Source organism: Leiobunum rupestre, chromosome 6 (assembly GCF_980474605.1).
Source record: "Leiobunum rupestre chromosome 6, qqLeiRupe1.1.hap1, whole genome shotgun sequence".
NCBI lineage: Eukaryota > Metazoa > Arthropoda > Arachnida > Opiliones > Sclerosomatidae > Leiobunum > Leiobunum rupestre.
The window spans coordinates 12,043,855-12,065,052 of NC_143389.1; the positions used below are offsets into that span (position 1 = coordinate 12,043,855).

The 21,198-nt window shown below is 33.1% G+C and overlaps 1 protein-coding gene and 1 long non-coding RNA gene across 5 annotated transcripts; both read left to right on the top strand.

The window, feature by feature from the left end:
• Window positions 1-1,367: 1,367 nt before the first annotated feature.
• LOC149939274 (phytanoyl-CoA dioxygenase domain-containing protein 1-like) lies at window positions 1,368-19,171 on the top strand. Of its 3 annotated transcripts, none has more exons than XM_090177727.1 (11): window positions 1,368-1,579; window positions 3,966-4,106; window positions 4,172-4,250; window positions 6,143-6,190; window positions 8,952-9,007; window positions 10,539-10,601; window positions 11,455-11,476; window positions 11,986-12,111; window positions 13,010-13,135; window positions 13,200-13,326; window positions 19,004-19,171. In XM_090177727.1, the coding sequence occupies exons 1-11, from the start codon at window positions 1,553-1,555 to the stop codon at window positions 19,050-19,052; spliced, it is 864 nt and encodes a 287-aa protein (XP_090033853.1). In that variant the 5' UTR covers window positions 1,368-1,552; the 3' UTR covers window positions 19,053-19,171. The 3 variants fall into 3 exon arrangements, with proteins under 3 accessions (XP_090033853.1, XP_090033854.1, XP_090033855.1); XM_090177728.1 differs by having other exon boundaries at window positions 1,370-1,579; window positions 4,175-4,250; window positions 19,004-19,170; XM_090177729.1 differs by lacking the exon at window positions 1,368-1,579 and adding an exon at window positions 3,604-3,891 and having other exon boundaries at window positions 19,004-19,170.
• A 529-nt stretch (window positions 19,172-19,700) lies between these two features.
• On the top strand, window positions 19,701-20,806 carry LOC149939275 (uncharacterized). Of its 2 annotated transcripts, XR_016481421.1 has the most exons (5): window positions 19,701-20,056; window positions 20,182-20,251; window positions 20,320-20,493; window positions 20,588-20,656; window positions 20,737-20,806. It is a non-coding gene; the product is annotated as an uncharacterized LOC149939275 (long non-coding RNA). The 2 variants fall into 2 exon arrangements; XR_016481420.1 differs by having other exon boundaries at window positions 20,182-20,493.
• The last annotated feature ends 392 nt before the right edge of the window (window positions 20,807-21,198 follow it).

Genomic DNA, 21,198 nt, shown 5'->3' on the forward strand with positions numbered 1-21,198 from the left:
TAATATGTATCATAAATTTCTGGTGTTATGAAAAAAAGTAAAGTCAATGAAATTCCGTCATGTTCCCCCAAAACTAATGTAAAATAAATTAAAGCACGTGAATTTAGTGAACTATGAAAAACGCAAGTTTTTTACCAAACACTTTGCAGGGGGGGGGTCAATTACATTTTTTCAGACGGTCTAGAGTAAAAAACTGAGTAATCGCTCGTACGATAATGGATTAAGCTCATTTTTGGAAAAAGGGGAAATAGTCTCGATGTATTGCCCTTTCTACCATCGTTGACAACTGCGCGAGAAAAAAAATTGTTTCGTTGGCATTCTGTTTTAAGTTTAATTTTCGCGGATTTTAAAAAGTTTGTTGCGCTTTTCTCATTTTGTAGCTGTTTTAGTTGGTTCTCGTTGCAAAATTGTCGAATAAAAATGCTTTAACGCACTGCCGTAATAATTAGAGCCCTTATTTTTATTATTCTTAAACTTAATATGGCGTGCCAAAGTCTAAATATCAATTAGTTTTTCCATTCTAACAATGTCAATTAAATTTTAGGAAATTTAAAAATGAGTTATTGAAAATTAACTGGACCACTAGTAGCAGAAAAATCATGAATGTATTCGTTTCAACCATGAATATCGAACTTTTTCATTACTCTTTCTGCCATCTGGCTCTTGGATGGGTGGTGCCTTTCTGCCTTAAGCCAATCAGGACCAGTGATTCAAGAGACACGTATTTCAGACTCGATTTACGCGGTTCAATCAGGGCAGAAAAATTGGACCCATTATTAAAAAAAAACAATAAACCAAATTTCTGTACAAAAGTATTAATAAAAACGAACTTTTCAGTATAGTCTAAGCATTACTACATTAGTCACGTGCCGTCCTATACCTTAAAAGTATGATTAATGATAATACCGAATATTTATTTTAATGATAATACCGAATATTTATTTTAATGATAATAACAAATATTTATTTAATGATAATACCGAATATTTATTTTAATGATAATACCGAATATTTATTTTAATGATAATACCGAATATTTATTTTAATGATAATACCAAATATTTATTTCATTATAATACAAAATATCCTACCGGTTGGGATAGGACCGGGATTAAGTTTTTAGGAGAACGCTCTGAATTTCGCAAAATATTGTTGAGTGCTGTGTCTAGTAGTTAATACGCTCAAGAGGAAATTCTTCCATGGAGAGGTATATTTTGGCAAGCCCGCCAACTTATCTTAAACGCAGTCAAGATAAATCCGTATGGTAAAAATATTAAAATATGTTTTATTCGCATCATTTAACGGTAGGCGCAGTGTACCGCTAGAACTCAACAGCTAAAATAAATCCAACTGCTAACGGCGTATTGCGACGGAATTCGCTCTCAGTCGCGACCTAGATTGAGAAGTGACCTCGAAAAACAGAAACCAGATATAGACAAGCTTCTTTCATCTCTCAGCCGATAAGACGAACTTTAAACAGACCAAGATTGTATGCGAAGAACAAGCTGCCGAAGATTTACTACAGTCACTCTGAAAATTTCGACAAATCAACATGGATTTAAATCGCACGATCAAAGAGGTACAGAATATTTTTATATTTGTTCTACTAATTTAAAAATTGTATCAATTCGGAATGAACCCGTTGGTCGGTGGTGTCGCTTTTCCTTTCGAAACTGAATCTAGAATCTGCTAACGATTAAATTTTCATATTTCTGTATATACATTTTGGAGCTCTATAATTGAAGCTTCCAAATTAAGCATATATCAAATAAACGTTTTGACCATGTTTAAAAATAAAATATATGTATATTGTCTTTAAATTAATTTTATTTTGTTATTTTAAATATTGTCAAAAATTATTTGATAGAGAGCTTTTTTGTTTATACAGAGGTTAAGTTTTTTTTATATTATTATTTTTTACATTGATACAATGAAAAAAAAATGGCACAAATGCGTTACATATTTGTTTGTCATGATTATTTACTTACACTGAAGTATTTTTAAAAGTTTAAAAAAGTTAAAAAGAAAAAAGTGAGCGATTCGGTTAAATATTAATATTAATATTAATTAATATGAATGTAAAATTTCTTTTAAGCGGGCCATTGTATTATTTTTGAAGGTGTTAATGTTTTGATTATAATTAAGGGAAAATTTTTATTATTAACGTTATACAATTCGTTAAAGTTATCTTGAATGCGAGTGATAGGGTTAACAGATTTAAAAAAATTTATAGAAAACATTTCCTTGCATGATTGCATTGTTTTTAAGTATTTTAAAGTGAAGACATGATATTAATTCCTCTCGATTTACAAAAGTTTTTATTGTATAAGTAAGCAGGCCGTCAAGGGGTCGGAGTGTGCAATAACTGGTGGCTTTACCGGGGAGTCGGGGTCCGGCTCTTGTAACCCGTAAGGGCGGTGGCGAACTGGGAGATGTTAGCTCCGTCCAAGGGGTCCTATCTCCAATCTCCGACTTCGGTCAGGTGTGGGCTGGATACTGGGCTTCGGCCCAGGCTAATGGAGAGGGGCCGGGCAAACTGGCCGCCTCGGCGGATTGATTTGCCTGCTGTGAGGCTGCCGGCCTCCGTATGACGGCACGGCGGATCCATCTCCCGGCCTTTTGGGTCACGCCGGGATCTCCGGTGCCAGCTGTGCCGGGTTAAGCGGGCTGCTGTGTGCCTGCCGTTCCCCTTTAGGCGCTCTCTCCAAAGGGCTTGGCTCCCTGCCTCTATAGGTGGGGTGTCGGCCGGAGTTGCTAGAGCATCCGTTCTCTATATCACTGCTGTGTGCGAAGTGGCGGGCTGGTCGTCCCATTGTTGCACCTTCTGCTGGGTTCAGCAGCTTGCGTCGAGGGTGCGACCATCGGTAGTAGGGTTCTACTACCCCTGCTGGTTTTGTCACCTGTCCGGGCTTGTGGACGCTGGCGTAGGGCATTCTGATGATAGGCCTCCGGTGGTGTGGTTTCTTGATTTTACCGGTACACCGGGCTATAAATTCTGACAACATGTATAAGTAAGCAAATTTTTGTTCGGCCCTTTCGGCTTGTATTTTTCTATAATAACTGCAACCCCCCCCCCCCCCCCCCCGATTAAGGAACAATACTCGATTTTCCAATGGATTAGTGAGACATATAATTGAATAAATAATTTCGATGAGTTAATTGATTTAGCTAGTTTTAATATCGCGTACAATTTAGAAGTACATTGAGCTTTAAGGTTATTAACATGAATATTAAAGTGTAGTTTTTTGTCAAAAATTATTCCCAGGTCTTTTACTGATGCCTCAATTTTGAACTGTTTTATGTTTACGTGTAAATGACATTAGAGTGGTTTTAGCGCTGTTTAGGGTAACACAGTTTTCAATGCTCCAGATATTTACTAATATAATAGGATTTTTAATCGGAAAACAAACCGATGTAATAATAATGATAATAAAATAATATAATAAAAAGTAATAATATAATAATAAAAATAATGATATTAAAAATAATAAAAATAATGATATTAAAAATAATAAAAATAATGATATTAAAAATAATAAAGAAGCTTTTGGTTAATTTCCATGTTAATTGGTTGACTGATTTACTTAAATTCCTCAGAGTATTTTTTACCACAATGCAACTGCTAATTTTATTAATTTATATGTATTATATGTGGTTGGTACGATTCCGTTACTGCAGGAGGGTGTAATATTATGCGTAAAACAATCTTGGCCAACCGAAAATAGGTGTCGAGGGTGGAGTCTAAGTGACTGTCTAACGCTAGTAATATTTGAACCGTTTCAGTAGTTATAACGTTTTGAAACTTCTTTACATCCGTGATTCGTCATCCGCTTTGAGTCATGTAAACTTGGCTTGGCTAATAACTCAACCTCTTTCGGACTAGGCTGGAAGGTTACTGAAAGCGGTTCTATATTTGTGGGTTGAAGAATATAAAATGACATTCTCATTGGCGTTATATTTCTTAGTTTGAAGAAAAAGGATTTTCAGTGATTGAGAACTTTCTGACCGAAGACGAAGTAATAAGAATGAAAGATGAAATTTCCCGAATAGCGGAAGAGTATCGTCCGGAAGAAGTCCAATCTGTCTTCACTACTACGGAGAATAGAGTGGGTTTCAGATCATTGCTCCTAGTAGCAAAGTTACTTTCTCATCGTCATCTTATTTCGTGTAGCAGCAGGCGGACGACTATTTCATGAACTCAGCGGACAAAATTCGATATTTTCTCGAAGAAGGGGTTTTGGATAACAACGGTGATTTCATTTCCTTTTTCGATATAAGATCAAATATTTGTTTTTTTCCTAAAGGGATAATGAAAAGCCTATATAACCTATTTTGTATCGAGTCACACTCCTAAAAGAAGTTCAAAAATGATACTCACGTAACGAGATAATTTTAATTCAATTTTTAATTTCGTTAGCAACGGGCCTAGGCCATAGCGCGCGCTCTCTACCTGCATTTCTCAGATTCTCCGGCAACGCTACTATTGGCAATAGGAGAGCGTGAATATCATTTTTTGTACTTCTTAAAGGAGTAGGAGACCATCAAATATAGGTTATATAGGCATTTCATTATCCCTTTAATATAGCATACCAAAACGATTTATAATGAAAAATAGGTATAAAAGTTAGTTCATGTGGTCAGATAATCAAAATTTGTTAATTCAACCCTGTGATTTAACTTTTTTTAAAACCCCTGATGAATCGTGGCTGCCCATACAGGATGTTTTAATTTGATCTCCTCAGGCATTTTGCTGAAAAACTATATTACCTAGAAATGTGAGATTTTCAGGATGTATATTGTCAGGGAAAGTCGTTGTTATTTGTAAATCGTGATTTAAGTCCTAAAACGTCACCCCGAAACAAAAAATGGCAGATCGCTTGGCGGTAAATTTCGCTCGTTTAAAAATTAATTTCTCGTCATTAAAAAAAGATACAATTTTACGACTGATATTTTTGAGTTTATTTAAATATGATCTTTCAAATAGACCCAAGTTTTACCCAACCTGGACTTTTCCTTTAAATGTAATTGTTAGGTCGTAATAATTCAATCTGTCACTGAAATATTAGGTAGTAGGTGGCCTAAGCCTTTTCTCAACTAATTTAAAAAGTCACCTATCTAAATTGTAATTTTTGTATGACTGCTAAAAATGAACGTTTATTTAAACAAATAATTTAATTAGTAATTAATTTTGAGAGAAAAAACAATTTCTGAAACTAAAATTTAGAGCCTTTATTGCCAATTACGATTGTATTGTTTCTGTTTGAGACAGTCTTTCGGGATGGAAGGTAGCTCTAAACAGTTTGAATATTATGTTTTTACTGGCGTTTCTAATCTCGATAGCGACTAGCCGCAGTCATTTCTCTGCAATGAGATTTGTGTAAGGGATAAGTCAGTCGTTCAGTTATTTATATTATTTTGAATTTGTATTGATATTTTTTATACCTTATAAATTTTAAATACATTTCATGAGACAGACAAATGTATAACTGTTTTTTATAATAAAATTTAGGAAGATTAGTCTATTTGAAAGAATTTTCAACACTAGACATTTCTCACCAAAATTGCCCTCGGGTAAAACTGCCGGAGTTAAGAAGCTTTAGTCCCATTCGACCGAAATCCCATTCGACCGAAGGCTGTTTTTGAGGTGTCCCATTCGACCGAATTCCGCCGAAACGTGCGGTTTTTATGTGTCCCATTCGACCGAACGCTTTTATGTCTCCCATTCGACCGAACGCTGCTATATAAATTGGCTTTTGCTATGTTTTCAATTTAGTTACTGAAGTCGTTTGCAAAGGAGGGTATTTATACATCAATAATAATTATTTATTCCGTCTTAATAAAAAGAAAGATACAAAAGTAACTGAACCAAAACTGAAATAGTAAACTTAACCAACTCTAACCTAACCTAACCTAACCTAACCTAACCTAAACATGGATCTTCGATAGTACATACCTTATAAATAAAATACCAAATCACCCCGCCAATTGGGCTACATTTTAAAATTCTTTCGGTCGAATGGGATTTCGGTCGAATGGGAATAAACGGTTAAGAAACGTCAATTTCACTGATTACGCCGATACTGTTTAACCCTTTTTAATTGTTTAACAAAATTTCATATTCTTCTATTTAATTCAAATTTAGGAAAGCTGACTATCGATAAACATTTGGCGATAAACAAAATTGGACACGGTAAATATATCATTTATTCTTTTTAAGGTAATAAGTCTAATTTAAAACCATAATTTATTAGTCAAATGTTTGTATTCGTTCCCATTTGGTTTCTTTTAATACTGTTGGCCAACAGCTATATTCAAAATTACGGAGGAATTTTCTTACATTTTAGGACGTGATAATTATTTCAGTCATCCAGCCCTTAAGCAGAGAGGCTAAAAAATGATATCACTTTCGGCTGAAATGTAACTTCTGATCTTTGGCTATTCGCTCTAAAATTGCTCTCTTTCACGAAAGAGCAACAAACACAAGGAGAGCACAGAGTGAAAAAAACGCGTGAATATAGCAATACAGATTTAATTGGCTAGAGCCAACGTCGTTAGGGAAACGACAATCTTTCTTTTTATATGTAATCAATAGCCATTTTTCGTAGACTAACAAATGGAGCAGTGCTGGTGAGATAAATGGAAGCGACAAAAGCGCCATCTCTTAAAAATAGCCATATGCCTGATCAGCGCGATAAAATATTTATTATTTAGGATAAATTTTCAGGATTAGTGAGTTACATGTAAATAGACAACAAATAACGTTTCTCTTAACTATTATTTTATTTTATATACTTTTATTATATTATTTATGTCATATTATTATTTATAACAAATCGTAGAGAAAAGGTTTTTCTAAAGGTTAAAGCATATTTTAAACACTTAAATTTCGTAACTTGATAAGTTTTATAGTTTCGCGCTTTTTACGTTACTTTTACGCGTCTTAGGCTCAGGCGCTTGCTTTAATCGGGATGACATTTATATATTTTAAGAACATAAAGATACAAAATAATTGATTCTAGAAGACAAGTGTTACCAAAAAAAACCTACTATTATTTGGCCATCTCGAAGTCTCCATAAAAAAGGTAGCTTTAATGAAGGCTTGAGTAAGAGTTATTAGTGTAATCATTATGGTGACATTGCTTTTATCTGTTCATTTTACTCTTATTCCGGTGTTACTGGTGCAACTCGCTCTAAAGGCGCTCTCTCCGTAATGGTAGAGGGGGGCTCTCAGATGATTTTTATTTGGTTTCAAGGTGTTATTTCAGCCATCGTGACGTTTTTAGAAAGTGTACTGACTTCTAGCTCTATACACCAATCTAGTTATTCGGACCATAGAAAATATAGACGAGGACTAGTAACTCTTATCTTTGGTAATTATTTAAAATGTATCTCGAGGCTCTAAAGCCAGGGGGCGAGATGACGAACCATGTTCTGACCACCCCTTAGTAATAGAAAATGAGTGACAATGATTTTATAAATAACTCTTTATTTTCAGAACAATGAAGCAAATATTAAATTATTCTCTTACCATATTTTGCAAAGGAAATGCTCGAGCCAATAAATAAATAAGTGTGGCTTATCGAATATATTTACTTTAACAGTAACGTCTTAATTTAGTTTGTATTTGACTCAAATATGGTACAAAGAGAAATCTTTTAAAAGGTCAACAGAATGTCTCTCTTTTTATAAATTACCCTCAATGATATAACCAGGGTTTAGGAAATTTTATAAAACAAAAATATTAAGCGTATAAAATAGGGTATCAATAATATCTTAAAGTTATTAAGTTATTCGTTTGTTAAAAATATCACCAAGGCTAAAAAAAATACAAATAAATAGAAAGGTACCATTTTAACAGGAGATACTTGTCATTTTCAGGCCAACAAATATCTGAAAGAAAAATAAAATATTGTTTCACCCTTTTGTTGTTATAAATCATTCATATCTTTGAAATGAATGGCTTTAATTTATTTGCAATACTTTTTAAGCAGATATTCAAAATAAAATAAATATTTTACCATTTCGTTGTATGGATCTCGAACACAATACTGGAATTTTGTCCGGGGGGTTTATGTCTTGGGGGATATTATTTCCATTCATAATTACCTATCTGTTATAAATAATGCTTTTAATTGCATGACCATTTATCTGAAAATAAAAATTTGCCAAGGCTTATGTAGTCAAATGAAAAAAACATGCTTTTACCTTAAGTGTACAAAGACTTGGAAAACACTTTTCAATCTGACGTTATATTCTCTAGTTAAATAATATTTTAAAAAAACGTTATTTGTTGTCTAACTACAACTAACTCGCTAATCCGGAAATATACTCCAAGCAACAGACGATAATCCATTTATTATCGCCCGTAATTGGCTATAGTATTCGAAAGGCTCCAAAGGTCACCACTTCATAGAGGTAGCGCTGATCAGGCTAATTCCTTTGAATCTCAAATTTCCTTAAAATGTACCCTTCACCATGGCGTTACCACCTATAGTGCTAATTGGGTTCGGAAAAACGAATGGCAGGCTGACTTATTTAAAATAATTAAACTAGTAACTTTCACTATTACGTTCAAAGTTATTCATCAATGATCTTTAAATTGAACCCACAAAGCAACGCGACAGAAACCAAAGAGGTCAGTTGCCACCACAAGTCCCTTTAGATTCATCGCTGCCATATTTTAGTTTTGAACGAGGAGGGCTCTCGTAGGCGATAGACGCTTTTCAACGTTGAATACTGGTATCTTGATGAACTTTCGGGTAAAGTGATTTAGTGGGTGCGTTCCTTGGTCCTAGCTTTCATTAAGCTATTTTTCAAGTCGCTTTTTTAAGAGCTGCTAGGTGAACTTAGTTTTATTTTAAATCCTGCAGGAGGGGATGTAATTTATTTTTTTAAACCGGTCGATCATTCTACACGAAATCAATGCATATTTGACAAATTGCTTTTTTCAGCACTGCATTGGAAAAACGATGTCTTCAAAAATATAACTTTCAGTAGTAAAGTAAAAGTAAGAAATTTTAAATATCATGCTCACATCAAGAAAACACTAGAAAGACGTTTATCGTTGAACGCTTGGGTGCACTTGTGCAAGGTCTCAGCACACTTTTCCGTTCAACTTTAAATCCTACATGTAGCTTCCAATATCGCATGCTAAAATGGAATTCAAATTTAAAAACCTTATTAAAAGCCAAATTAATCCTTTTGATGGACAAATCTGAATATTTGTTCGTGTTTATTTCCTGGCAAAAATTTTAAAAGCCTTTGGATACAAAATTGAGCAGATCCAAATTCAGCTTCTATCCAGAATTTTTGGTATCATTATTTCCAGTTAAGGCATTTCTGTATGCAACGTGATTCCAATTTTATATTCGCAATAGTTTATTTTTTTAAATTAAAAGTGGTATTCCCAACTTGTTAAAATGTTGCTGTTACGTCACAAGACACAGCCTTATATTTATATTCTGCGCACGAGCGGTTGGCACGTGAGCTAAGAAAACGTATATTCCTCTGGCGACTATAGCGCGCTCTCGTAGACTTGTAAAAGTAAGAGACTGTGATCTAAGAGCCACATTAAAACCAAAAGCCACGTTAATTTATAAAAATAACTATTTCCATCTGTTTTTAACAAATGGCCGTCAGACTTCAATACTTTTAATTAAATAAGTAAACTTGGCTGCGCTCTATACATCTAAATTAAATATTTAATTTAAAAAACATTTTAAATATATATCAAAAATAGGCCCAGAACTAACAATTTATAACGACATATCAGAGCTCCAGCCGTTCGTCTTTGTAGTGGTCGGCCATAATACTAACTTCTAATTTTGTTTTCGATTTCCTAAAAATAAAATGAACACGAACTAAATGAAAAATTATATGAAGTGCTACTTTTTTTGATAATAATCAGCTAAGCTAATACCCAAGGCACCACATTAATCCCAAGTCAGCGATCGACTTTTAACGCCTTTAATTCTGGTGGCCGGGTTACAATGGAGAACAGCTCCATGCACTAACTAATACCGTTAACCTCTACAAGTTCTTATGGGAAGGGGAAACCGAAGACCCCAGTGGGGAGAGAACTTGCAAACTCAACGCAGAAGATGTGGATCCGAGTTTTCACCCTTTGCCCCTAACTGGGATCGAACCCGGCTCCTCTGGCTGCGGGGTGAAAGTACTAAGCACTCCGCCACCCCACCCAAAATTCTAGCAATGAACTCCTAAAGATATTGCTTAAAAGCTTTTAAAAAATATAAAAAAAAAGAATTGGTGGGGTTAGAATGGTTTCGGCTGAATGTAGTTATTGGAACTTCTGGAGTATGAGTGTTGAAGACACAAGTTCCCAATCAAATACCGGATGGTTGTTATTGATTTTAATGGAAGAAGCATACGGTCAGACCTTTGGAATCAGGACTTAATCATGGCTTCATCTGATTTTATGTTTCTACGTTATACTATTTAATTACTTATTCCCCGAAATATATTAATTAATAAATATAATAATTGACGATGGTCTAATTAAAATATAACTATTTTAAAAGGAAGTGATGCGAAGACTGGGTTTCCAGAATCCTGCTATCGTTCAGGGAATGTACATTTTTAAAGCAAGTATATATTTATTTATTGTTAATTTTACAAAATTGTAATATAAAAAATTGCGTAAAAATCGACTTTTTCGATACCCCTGTCCACCGTTCCGAAGCAAAACCATTCAAAAACCACAGTTCCTAAATTACGTAATTAAAATGGCCTTAAAATATTAAATAACATCGAAATTATGTCTATTTTTAGTTAAGTTAATATATTTTTAAATCAAGAATTCACTTTAATCAGGTGAAATTTAAATTTTAAAGTTTTAGGTACTTTGAATGAATTGGTATTTTTAAGGGAGTATAAAGTAAAATTTCGATGGTGGATCAAGAATTTTTATTTTCTCGTTAAAGAGAGAATAACCCAACTCGAAATTGAATGGTAAAAATTTCAGTAATTTATCGCAAAAGTTACGGAAATAATAATAAATTAAGCATTGTTTGGATTTGATATGTCTATGTAAATTTATTTCATTTTGGGACAAAAATGTTTGTTAGTTAGTAGACTTTCTTTTACTTAGAATCAAGGTAGTGGCTCCAATTTGATCGAAAAATCGTGGAAGTATTTATTTAGGCATCAAAGTACAAACTTTAAATAGTGGATTGGTCCTCTTACCGAAATAAAATGAAAAACATCCCTTTGTAGGAATTATTTTTTTATTAATAGACTAATGTCTCCAAAATAATGTTATAAAAGGAGCCGTAGGTCATATGATGTATTAGTTCCCAAACATTTTCTTCTGGAAGGGATTTCGAAAAAGCATTGGCAGATGCCAAGGTAATATGGTTAAGCGAGTAACAATAGCAGAAAATAGAGAATACTATATAATTGTAGTTATATCAAGTTAAATCCATGAATATTTTTTAGAATGCTGGCAGTGGAGGCGAAGGTATGAATTTTAATTTTTAAGTATTAAAAACGTTAACCCGGTTAGTTAATAACAAATACATGGATACGTAGTATTTCCTAAAACTTTAAACAAAGCTTTTTCAATTACAAAGAAAGTTCCCAACGGTTAAGGGTCGTAGGAACCAAGGACAAATATTTGGGAGGAATTAACGTGACCATTTTGAGCAGTTCGCAATTTTCGAGTTAAAGGTATTAAAGTCTAAATGGAGCAGAATTTATCCCCGAAAGAGAAAGTTAAACCCTTCGGATAACTTGATAATGTATGTTACGTCTTCAGTAAAAAGTTAACATTCAGTTAAAACTTGAAATTTCTAAACTCTTTACTAGATTTTATTAAATATAACCTTAAATCCATCCAAACTATTTCAAAATGGTTCCAGAGGCTGCCCCTGCGTTTGTACTTCCCCTTCCTACGACTCTGCACCGCTACTGAGGGCGTCGGTGCGAAAATCAGAAGCCGTTAATTTGTCATTATATTTCTCAATGAAGTAACAGCTCATCAAGACGCTACCTTTCTTTACACTGAACCCCAGAGGCTCGTAGGGATGTGGTTTCCTTTGGAAGACGCCACATTGCAGAACGGATGTCTTTGGTTTCAACCCGGATCGCATAAGGGTAAAATATTTTATTTAAAATTTATTATACGTTAAATGTTATAATTACTTTGACAAAATCATGAGATTTTTAGTCTTAAAATCTTCGAAATGTTTTATATTTGTTAGGACGAGTCTTATATTCAACAACCCTATTAAATCTCTATATACATCAAATTGACCACACGCGTAGCAACTATAAGACGATTTATATGTAGTTGCGTTGAACGTATAAATCTTGAATAGTGTATTTAGCAATTAAAAAATTGCAAGGCAGTGGAGTCCAGATTAAAAACCTAGTCTTTTTTAAATCAACAGGTTTAAAACCCTAATTCGCAAAAAACAAATTTAAGAATATCCGCCTATACCACATAAATTTGAAAGTCAATTAGCTAAAACTATATACATTTAACTTCTGTCTGACCACTGTTGAGTGAAGTGCTATCACTATTTTGCCAAATTGAGGAGGGAAGGTGCAAACATAACAGTGCAAAACTATTGTGAGATTTCGGTCTAAATGAGATTGCTAAACCGCCCTTTGGGAGACCGTACTTTTACCTACGTCCAAAAATTATAATAATAAACACGACTAAAAATAAATTGAGAATTCTTGAAAATGTTAAAGATTTTGATAAGAGGGAAAATGTTAGGAAAGGCTTTTGCGAAAATTTAGAAGGGTTTTTGCTAATTTGAGGAGGGATAAGTCAATTTTCTTATCCCTATACTAACGCCCCAAGTATAAAAACTTTAGAGATTTCCCGACCACGGGTTGGGACTTTTGACATGTAAATAACGCGATTCGCTTACTTTGTATATTAAGAACAGCTGTACAAATTTCTAAGGCAATGCGGTTTATTTATTAACTAACTAAAATTGATAACCAACAAGAAAAGTTATACTCTATATTTTTTTACTTTAAGGAAAGCTGTATGCTAGATGGCTGAGGAACAGTGACGAAAACGGACCGGCGATGAAAATGGTAGATTATGGATCTGCACAAGCGTTTCAGGACGAAAACAAATTTGTTGCGGTTCCCGTTAACAAAGGTACCGCTAGTAGAACGCTCCATATTTAAGATCTAGTCTTAGAAGTCTAAACAATTATTTTCAGGCTCATGCGTGTTAATTGATGGACTAGTAATCCACAAAAGTGGCAGAAATACTTCTCAATTTCCCAGACCTGCTTTTACATTTCACGTTTTTGACCAAACAGAGACAGTCTACAGTAGAGAAAACTGGTAAACATTTATTTTGAATAACTTCTTAGGCCTAAGATTATTTTGTTATGGCTATGGCAATTGTTCATTTTGAGTTTCCCCGCGAGAAAATGACTTGATCCGATATTCCAATCGGGAACCATTTTAAGTGAAGACGAGTCCAATTCGGATCGAATTAAAATGAAGCCGCGTCTAATTTGGAGCCAATTAAACTGAAGACGCGTCCAATTGGAAGTCAATTAAAATGAAAACGCGTCTAATTAGCCTTTTTAGTCTACATGGAGCGACGTAGTGGAAAATGCGAGAAGCTCATAAACTGCAGACGAAAATCCAGCAGTTCATGAGCTTCTCGCATTTGCCACTACGTGGCTCTATGTAAACTGAAAAGGCTAATTGGGATCCAAATAAATGAAGACGCTCCATTTTGAATGCATTTCTGTCTGTATTAAATAATCAAATTGGACTTAAATGGAATTTTTAACAATGTTGTTGGCAAATTGTGATGCAACTTTCGAATTGGATCTGCTTAATTTTACGTAATTCTCCATTTACGTAAGTTTCTTAAAACAAAACGTCCAAAATTGTTTAACTGATTTTACTTACATGAAGCGGTCATAGGAAACATTATTGACTGCGCTTGTACAAGATAAACGTTACTTACAGGCTCAAACGCTTCAGCCTTGGTTATTTAACAAAAGTTTTAAAAAATTGTGTTATATGCCTATGTTTTTAGAGGAATACTATACAATATCATATGGGCCAACTTAATAATATTGATATGAATATCCAGTTCACGCTAGAAACTGAAATTGAAAAATCTATAAATTTTCTTGACACCACAGTCATGAAAAATAATTCCAAACTTTTACATAAGTTTTTTCAAAAACCCACACACTCCGGTAAATTCCAAAATTATAAGAGTTGGCAACCTGATAAAATTAAAAACAATATTGCAAGCAACATGTTCTATAGATTAAATAAATATACGACTGATGACTGTAATACTGATCAATATACAAAATTAAAAAACAACTAATAGGCAGCCACTACCCCATAAGGTTAGTTGAGAATAGTCTTGAACACTTCAACTTGTAAAAACAAACCCAACTCTGTGAATAAGCATTATATCTCCTTCCCGTACAGAAAAATTGATAGTGAAAATTTAGAATGTAAATTAAAAGATAAAAATATACAGGTTGTTCATAAAAGAAACCCAACACTAAAAAATTTCTTTAAAAATGAAACTAAAAACATCATAAATGCTAATAAAAATAACTCTGCTGGTGTTGTTTATCAAATTCCTTGCAATAATTGCGTTAAAACCTATGTGGGCGAAACTAAGCGCGAAATACAAACGAGAATAAAAGAACACAAACGAGCTATAATTAATAAAAATGAAAATAAAGGTATTTCTGTACATTATAATAAAACTGGCTACAATATGGATTGGGAAAATTTTAAAATTTTAACCAATGAACAGCAGTTTTATTGCCGGAAATATGCCGAAAGCTTATTTATTAAAAAATGTGGCCAACTAAATTTAGAACCGGGGGGATTTAGCGATAACTTGTGGGTGGACATCGTATAATCATTTTTTAGTTTTTTCCAATTGTTTGTTTATTATTAATTTTTGAACTTTGACCCTAGTGCTATAATGAATTGTCACACTCATAATAGTGTCTACACCTGACGAAGAAGCATCGCTTTGAAACGCGTGATGTTTTATGTAATTTGCTCCTTTTACAAGCAACTAAAGTCATGAGAATTTGTCGTAAATAAATTATTTTTATTATATTGTTGCATAGTTTGAGGTGAGAGTTTTTTGGGAACCCATATCTCTGCAACGAAGTACGCTCTGTTAAATAAGTCTTCGCCCGTTGGCATTTCGGCACTTATTGGCGCTTATCTCAAAAACTATGAATGGTAGCAAGTTGAAACCAATTTTATTTTAAATATTTTACTAATATCTTTCATTACTATGTCTTGATTCAAGTGTAACATTTCCATATCCGCCGGAAACGCCAAATATCGTTTTTGACAACTTTTTTATAATGATGTTACGCCCCTGAAACCTGAATTTATGGACTCAAAGGGTCGATTCATATTTAGAAAGTGCCATTATTATCCGGCTACGTCGAACGGCTGCTAAGATATGGCCTATCGAAAATTCGGGGATATGGAAATGTTACACGTGAATCAAGACATAGGTATGAACAATATTAGTAAAATATTTAAAATAAAATTGGTTTCAGCTTGCTATCATTCTTAGTTTTTGAGATAATCGCCAATAAGTGCCAAAATCCCAACGGCCGAATACTTATTTAACAGAGTGTACACCCACGTGCATTAGACATTTTTGGTTAATTAGAACCCAAATTCCAAAAAGCGATTCTAGGGAAATTATTTCAAAATACTTATGGGTCATTCCACGTCAAGTCGACAACTCATGCAACCATGAAATTTAAACCACCTAAACTAGAGACAAAATCATGGGGAAATTGAAATTTTGGGTGAAATCGATGCAGCGGTTGCGTAACTAGAGCCTTTCGAAAATAAGTCACTTTTCAAACTTTTGAAAAGTTCATTTTCGCACCCTCAAACATTTTAAATAAGAAATTGAAGAATATTTCGATTATTACTATGAAACTCTCGACTTTAGGGTAACATATAGCGCTGATTTCGAAAACATTCATTATTTTTTTCTAAATATTACTGTTTTATTATACCAAGTTAAAACTTCGTGATTTTTATTCAACGGGGGGTCATTTTCGTGATGAGGGCAAACTTTTTTTTTGGTATTTAGACATTCATAAAAATGCTCCTAAAATAAGCTTTAATTTGATGTACAACACTTCATGTCTAAACTATTTCTAATATTAGGTCAAAAGTCAGTAATAAATTCTCGAAATTTTCAAAAGATTTTATTTAAAAAAATTAAAAATATAACACTCGACTAGACTAGTGCTTCCAACCGACTCCCAGATATCAGTTGCGATATCTGATCTTAGGGAAAAGAACAGATCAAATCGGTATCTATTTATTCGTTCTTTAGAAATAAAAATATGAAAACCTGGTAGAAATGTTAAGGTTGGATAAATAAAAAAGTACTGTATCAAATTAACGATATGTGATATTGATTTAATGTTTAATTAATACTGATTCCATTAATAATATCTAAATATTAATTTAATGTTTAATTAATGCTAATTACATTGCTAATTTTAAAATATTAATTTAATGTTTAATTAATACTAATTCCATTCCTAATGTGTATTTAATATTAGTTTAATTCTTAATTTTTATTTAATATTAGTTTAATTCTTAATTTTTATTTAATATTAATTCTATACTTAATTTGTATTTAATATTAGTTTAATTCTTAATTTTTATTTAATATTAATTCTGTTCTTAATTTGTATTTAATAATAATTGAATTATTAATTTGGATTTCATATTAATTCTATTCTAATTTGTATTTAATAATAATTTACTTCTCAATTTTTATTTCATATTAATTTAATTCTTGTAGCAATGTAGTAGAATCATGTAGGATGATTGTAGTAACCATGGAGGTATTTTCTAAAATCACCACATTTACCTTATACGTAAGTAACCGTCTTAGATCATTAAAATGCTATGCTGCTCCTTGCATTACCTTCGCACATGCACAGTGGCTATTATGCCAAATGTTTCAGTGTTTGCGTGCTTGCTATATAAATTCAGTCTCTGTATTAATTGGTTCGAAGACTATTGGTGAATTTTTGCGTTAACGTAAGATGTTGTGTATATAAAAACGAACTAAAAAACCAACTGGACAATAGTTATCACTAGATAACCCGTAGTGGCTATTCTTATCGCATCACTAGATCACGCGTAGTATAAATACGGCTGCACGATCTGGAACGGGGCAGTCGACCGAACGATCTATAAATGTTTACCTCGCCATTCATCATGTAAATAACTATTTCATGTATCATCAATCAACTACCTTTACTCTCGTAAATGTCATGCTGTAATTAGTTGGAACACAACAGATATAATGCGATGCAATGTACTTCGATGTAATGCGATGTAATGGTATGCGATGTAATGAGATGTAATTCGATGCGATGCTATGTAATGAGATGTAATGCGATGTGATGTGATTTAATGCGATGTAATGTAATGAGATGTAATGCGATGTGATTTAATGCGATGTAATGTAATGAGATGCGATGCGATGTAATTCGATGTGATTTAATGCGATGTGATGTAATTCAATGTGATGCGATGCGATGCAATGTAACGCGATGTAATGCGATGCGATGCAATGTAACGCGATGTAATGCGATGTGATGTAATTCAATCTGATGCGATGCGATGCAATGTAACGCGATGTGATGTAATGCGATGCGATGCAACGCAATGTAACGCGATGTAATACGATGTGATGTAATGCGATGCGATGCAATGCTATGTGAGGTAATGCGATATGATGTAATGCGATGCTATGCGATGCAATGCTATGCGATGTAATGCGATGTGATGTAATGCGATGCGATGCAATGCTATGGGATGTAATGTGATGTGAAGTGATGTGATGTAATGCGATGTGATGTAATGCGATGCGATGTAATGAGATTTAATGTGATGTAATGTAATGAGATGTGATGCGATGCGATGTAATGCGATGCAATGTAACTTAATGTATTGTAATGTACAATGATGTATTATAATGTAATATAATGTAATATCAGATCAGATATTGCAACTGATATCTGGGAGTCGGTTGGAAGCACTAGTCTAATCGAGTGTTATCTTTTTAATTTTTTAAAATAAAATCTTTTTGAAAATTTCGTGAATTTATTACTGACTTTGACCTAATATTTCGCCTATTAGAAATAGTTTAGACATAAAGTGTTGTACATCAAATTAAAGCTTGTTTTAGGAGCCTTTTTATGAATGTCTAAATCCCAAAATAAAAGTTTGCCCTAATCACGAAATTGGCCGTCAAAAATGACCCCCGTTGAATAAAAATCACGAAGTTTTAACTTGGTATTATAATACAGTAATATTTCGAAAAAAATAATCAATGTTTTCGAAATCAGCGCTATATGTTACCCTAAAATCGAGAGTTTCATAGTAGTAATAGAAATATTCTTCAATTTCTTATTTAAAATGTTTGAGGGTGCGAAAATGAACTTTTCAAAAGTTTGAAAAAGTGACTTATTTTCGAAAGGCTCTAGTTACGCAATTGCTGCATCGATTTCACCCAAAATTTCAATTTCCCCATGGTTTTGTCCCTAGTTTAGGTGGTTTAAATTTCATTTGATTCGGCTGACCCATGGTTGCATGAGTTGTCGACTTGACGTGGAATGACCCATATGAGCTTAATAAGAACTCGCGACTAACGAAAAATAATTGTAGACAGTACTATACGAATTAATATAAAGTAAATATAGAAATAACTGTCCATAATTGCTCACCAAATAACGAGACATCAGAAATATGATGCAAAACCAAATCATTTAGTCGGTGGTACATTACTCACGTTAAATATCTAAAACAATTGGACTGCGTTTCACTTAAAACATCACACCTGTAGAAGTAATTAATGATTTTTTATCTTCGCGAATTCAAAAATTAATGGGTGTGATTTATTTTTGTTAAATGTCCATAGGTATAAGACCATATTAACAATATTCCTTATATTTTTTAGGTTGCAACCAACAAACGAAATGGCGTTTCCCTCTCTTTACCAACACTAACGAACTGCGCCTAGTTTACATTTATTTTACATTACAACATCGTTTATAAAATTCACGTTAAGAAAGCCTGGAAATAGTTTCAAAGCTTAAATAAATAACTTTAAAAGCAATTTAATACTACTTGATATCGAAGATTTATTAACAATTGAAATAAATACACTGAAATAGGCTTGTTCAAAATCCGAAATCATTATATAGAAAAAAATCGTTGTAGACTATCCTATGGAATTTCGAATTCTTCAAAGGTGACTCCTTTTCAAGATTCGGAAATACACATACTAAAAAAAGATGCTGACCTTTAAATTCCCAGGTAGCAATGACACGTGTACTTTTGGTGGAAAAGTGGTAATTTTGGTGTTAGACACGTGTTCATCCATATACACACGTGTTACAGCACATGTATTTTGGGTGTATCAAAATATGCTTAATTTTACTTGAGATGTACACGTGAGTTATACGTAGCCGAATGGTGTATAAGAAAGAAGAATTTTTTTCGTGTTCCCCATACGCAATAATTATGTGTTACCAACATTTAAATTATAAACGAAAATGCAAATTAATAGAATTAATATCTTTAAGATTTTAAAATCAACATTCTACAGGGTAAACATGATTAATTGTCATTTATTAGCCCAATATAACCCTTATGTGTACTCGGATGTAAATACACGAAAAATTATTTCTATAAATTTTGTTGATGTGCGAGAGGCCACGGGGAAAAGTTCCGCAAGGAAATCATCGGATTTAGAAAAGGAGCGAAAGAAATAGTTACTTTAACTAACAAACGCAACATAAAGGTCGTGGAACTGATCACCGATGCCCATTCCCAAATAATCAAAGAAATGAGTAGGTTATTCTTTTCTGACGAATTGTTATATCTTATATAAAATAGTATACACCTTTTTTGTTTCGAATTAGGGCAACCTAACAGAGATTTCAAAGATGCCATACATAAGCTGGATGTTTGGCATATGGGAAAAAATATATTTAAGAAATGTTTGGAGGTAATTTTAAAATATTCAATTGAAGTCAAATAGTGCGTGCATTGAAAAATTCTTCACAACCCGCCATATTTAACCAATTGTCTAATGATTTATTTAAAAATAAATCTTATCTAATTATCTTTTAGGCATCAAAATTGAGAGGTTGCAGAGACCTAGCTCCTTGGGCTATGCGATGGTGATTTAGACAGACTTGAGGTTTAAAATTTGTTTAGTAATTTATATTATTATCGTTATTTATATACTTCTTAAATTTTTATAACAAGGGATTATGGCAAAGTTGTCTAAACCACGTTAAAGATTATCATGAGTGGGCAACGGATTTTGGTGCAGGGCTCTGTTTTAAGCACGAGCTTCCGGTACCAGAGGAATATATTAGGGGGAAAAATTTTAACGTCGCCATATTTATTTAGAAGTTTGCCATTTTATTTAAACTTCAGGTAAGCAGCGGCTAATCACATGCTTCCTGTGTCCACATTTGGAAACGCCACTGATTTCAACATTTTTATATGATTATAATTTCAACTTTTACAGGCATATCGGTTCGGTTGAGTCATTCAACAACTTAATTTTAGCATATGCTACAAAACGAAATGCTTATACGTACGTTTTTAGTTACTATTCGTATCGCTAATTATATGGAAATAAGGTTGTAGTTTTACAAATTGCTTTTTTTTAAACAGATGGGTAGGTTACCAGTTACGCTGCTTGTTAGCCATCCAAAGAGACGTTATTGAATAATCATATATCAAGATACAATGACATTAAACCAATGTAAAGGTTGTTTGTAACCAAGAGTAAAATGCAAAATAAATTTGTAAACAACATACTAAGCTTTAATACACATTATTTAGAATTATTACAAATTTTAAAATTTCAATTCAAGATCATTGGCTAATGCGGAAGTTCCCCCAAGACAAAACCCTTATATTCTTCACCATCCGGTTTTGGATATATTTCTCGAATTTTCAACACGCAACATGATGGGATTACAATTTTATTTCCTCTTCCCATCACACCAAACTCCATAAGCGTATAGTTTCTGTACGCATGATGCCTCAGAAAAATTAATTTTACAAATATCATTTTCTTTTAGCCAGCCATATAAATTTATCTGAATATTTTATAGTATGGGCTTACCTGAA